The sequence below is a fragment of the Cyprinodon variegatus genome, unplaced genomic scaffold, assembly GCF_000732505.1.
Source record: "Cyprinodon variegatus isolate N-32 unplaced genomic scaffold, C_variegatus-1.0 Scaffold815, whole genome shotgun sequence".
In the NCBI taxonomy this organism is placed as follows: domain Eukaryota; kingdom Metazoa; phylum Chordata; class Actinopteri; order Cyprinodontiformes; family Cyprinodontidae; genus Cyprinodon; species Cyprinodon variegatus.
Genome location: NW_015151268.1, coordinates 308,257 through 310,339, shown reverse-complemented (window position 1 = coordinate 310,339; position 2,083 = coordinate 308,257). Strand labels below are relative to the sequence as shown.

At 42.2% G+C, this 2,083-nt stretch overlaps 1 protein-coding gene across 2 annotated transcripts in view; it reads left to right on the top strand.

The window, feature by feature from the left end:
• The window catches only part of LOC107098839 (centriole, cilia and spindle-associated protein-like), a 7,167-nt gene that overhangs the window by 1,089 nt on the left and 3,995 nt on the right, over window positions 1–2,083 (top strand). For both annotated transcript variants that reach the window (XM_015396696.1, XM_015396697.1), the window contains exon 2: window positions 1,086–1,463. In XM_015396696.1, the coding sequence (XP_015252182.1) occupies window positions 1,121–1,463 (343 nt within the window). In that variant the 5' untranslated portion in view covers window positions 1,086–1,120. The remainder of the gene's footprint in view (window positions 1–1,085; window positions 1,464–2,083) is intronic.

Here is a 2,083-nt window from a genome sequence, read left to right as displayed (position 1 = left end):
CCTGATCTAGTGATCCTGTCTCATTTTGACTGAAACTCAAAATACAACATTTTTAAATCATTGTTGAAATAAAAGTATGAAGATGAAAATAAGAAATAGATCAATGATGGTTTCTGTCTCAGATGTTCATAAAGAATTTATTTTAGTTATCTTTAGTACCGGGGTTAGAACCAGTTCTATAGGGGCCCCGGCCCCTACTGGCCCCCTATAGAACCACCCATGGTAAGAATATCAAAAATATCACTTCTAGGTGATAGAGTTGGGTCTGTCTTTCAGTGTGTTGTCCTGTTTCTCTCCTATGGGCTGAGCTTTTACTGTGTCTAACTGGATGTTCTCTCCTTCATCCTTTGACATGAAAACTGTCTCACAGCTCTGCTGATTAGCTGCTTCTCTCCCAGATCAAGCTCCTAGTTTAATGTAATATAGAAATAATTTATAGATCACAGCTTCTATGTTCCTTTTCTATGTCTCCTTGAAGCCCAGTCTGCCTCAGCAGACGGCTGCTCACAGCCTGGTTCTGGTTCTGCTGAAGGTTTCTTCCAGTAAAAAATGGATTTTTTTCCTCTCCTGTCGCTGCCTGGTTGCTCAGTGAGAGGGTTTGTCTGCTGACCCTAAAGCTCCTCCTGGAGGAGTCTAGCAAAGTCCAATCAGTGAACTGTTCAATTGTTCCTGTAAAGAGCCTTTAGATGGCATCTGTGTGAATTTGCTCATAGAAAATAAAATGTATTTTTGACCTAATCTGTGTAGAAAGGCGCCATATTCAGTCTCCATCTGTATCTATATTGGATAATTTCCCTCCAGAGCTGAAGCTTGTCAGTCTGAGGACACAGATCGATGATCAGGTCGTCCATGCTGATCTGTTTTAGGATTAGGTGAAATATTTCATTAAGTGAAGTAATTAAAATGATTTGTTCCAGCTGTTCACATCTATCCATCAGGTTTATGAGGTAAACCTTCCCCAGCTGCTGCCTCCCCAGTTAGCAGCAGAGACTGGCCCAGGTTTTCCATCTGAACCGGGTCGGTAACTGTTGGCGCTCTGATCCTGTGTGTTTGGTTTTTCATGGGGTGTTTTATCTCCATTTCAGGTTAACTTCTACTAACAGACTGGATACCAGGAATCATGGTGACCAAGAAAGTCAGGACGGAGTACATGAAGAAGTTCAGGGATCCCAAATGGGAGACCTTCTCTAAATGCTACGAGGACTCTCTGAAGTACCGCCTGACCCGCCGGCTGATGGAGCATTCCCATAAGCCCTGGTTCTGGGAGGGCTGGGAGAGCGCGTCCGACTCAAGCGGCCGGTCCACGCCCAGACCCAGCAGGAACAGAGTGGCCCCTCTGTCTCTGCCGCCGGCCCCCTGCTCAGAGGTCAGACACAGGCTGATGGAGGGGAAGACCAGTCCTGGACTGAAGCCGGAGGGAGAACCAGCAGAACCTCCTGCTGTAGATGCAGCAGCTCCAGCAGGTTAGGAAGCTCTGACACAAACTGGGTTATCTCTGTTACCAAGACAACCAGCCAGTTTGGTTTAAGGTGTCTCTGCTGATCCTCCTGACTGGTTTTAGGTCGCCTTGTTTCCATGTTTAGTTCTTGCTTAAAGCTGTAATCCAGAGATCTATGAAATCAGAAGAAACATTTTTAAAAATGCTGATATCCAAGGACCTTTGAATAAAACACGTCTTATTCTCACAGTGAGGATCTGCTGCAGGAAATATTCCCCCATTTTATACAACAGACAGTTTGATTGTGATTTTAGGTTTTATAATGAGGAAAAACATGAAATGTTACATAAAGATTAAGTTTTTTTTCTATAGGATTTTATTTGTACAAAATGATGAATAAAAAAAATAATTTTCCAATCTAATGAAAAGAAAAAGTAATTTAAAACCATCCTTCAGTTTTTTGTCATGTCTTTCTGCTGGTAAAATCCACTCAAGATGTTCTTTGATAAAACCTCTGAAGTTTCTGGTGTTTTTTAATTCAATTCAGTTTATTTATATAGATGACACACATCATCTCAAGGCACTTTCCAGTTCACCAGATCATCCAGTCACATTGATTCAAAGTTTTCTATCTAAGGAAAACCA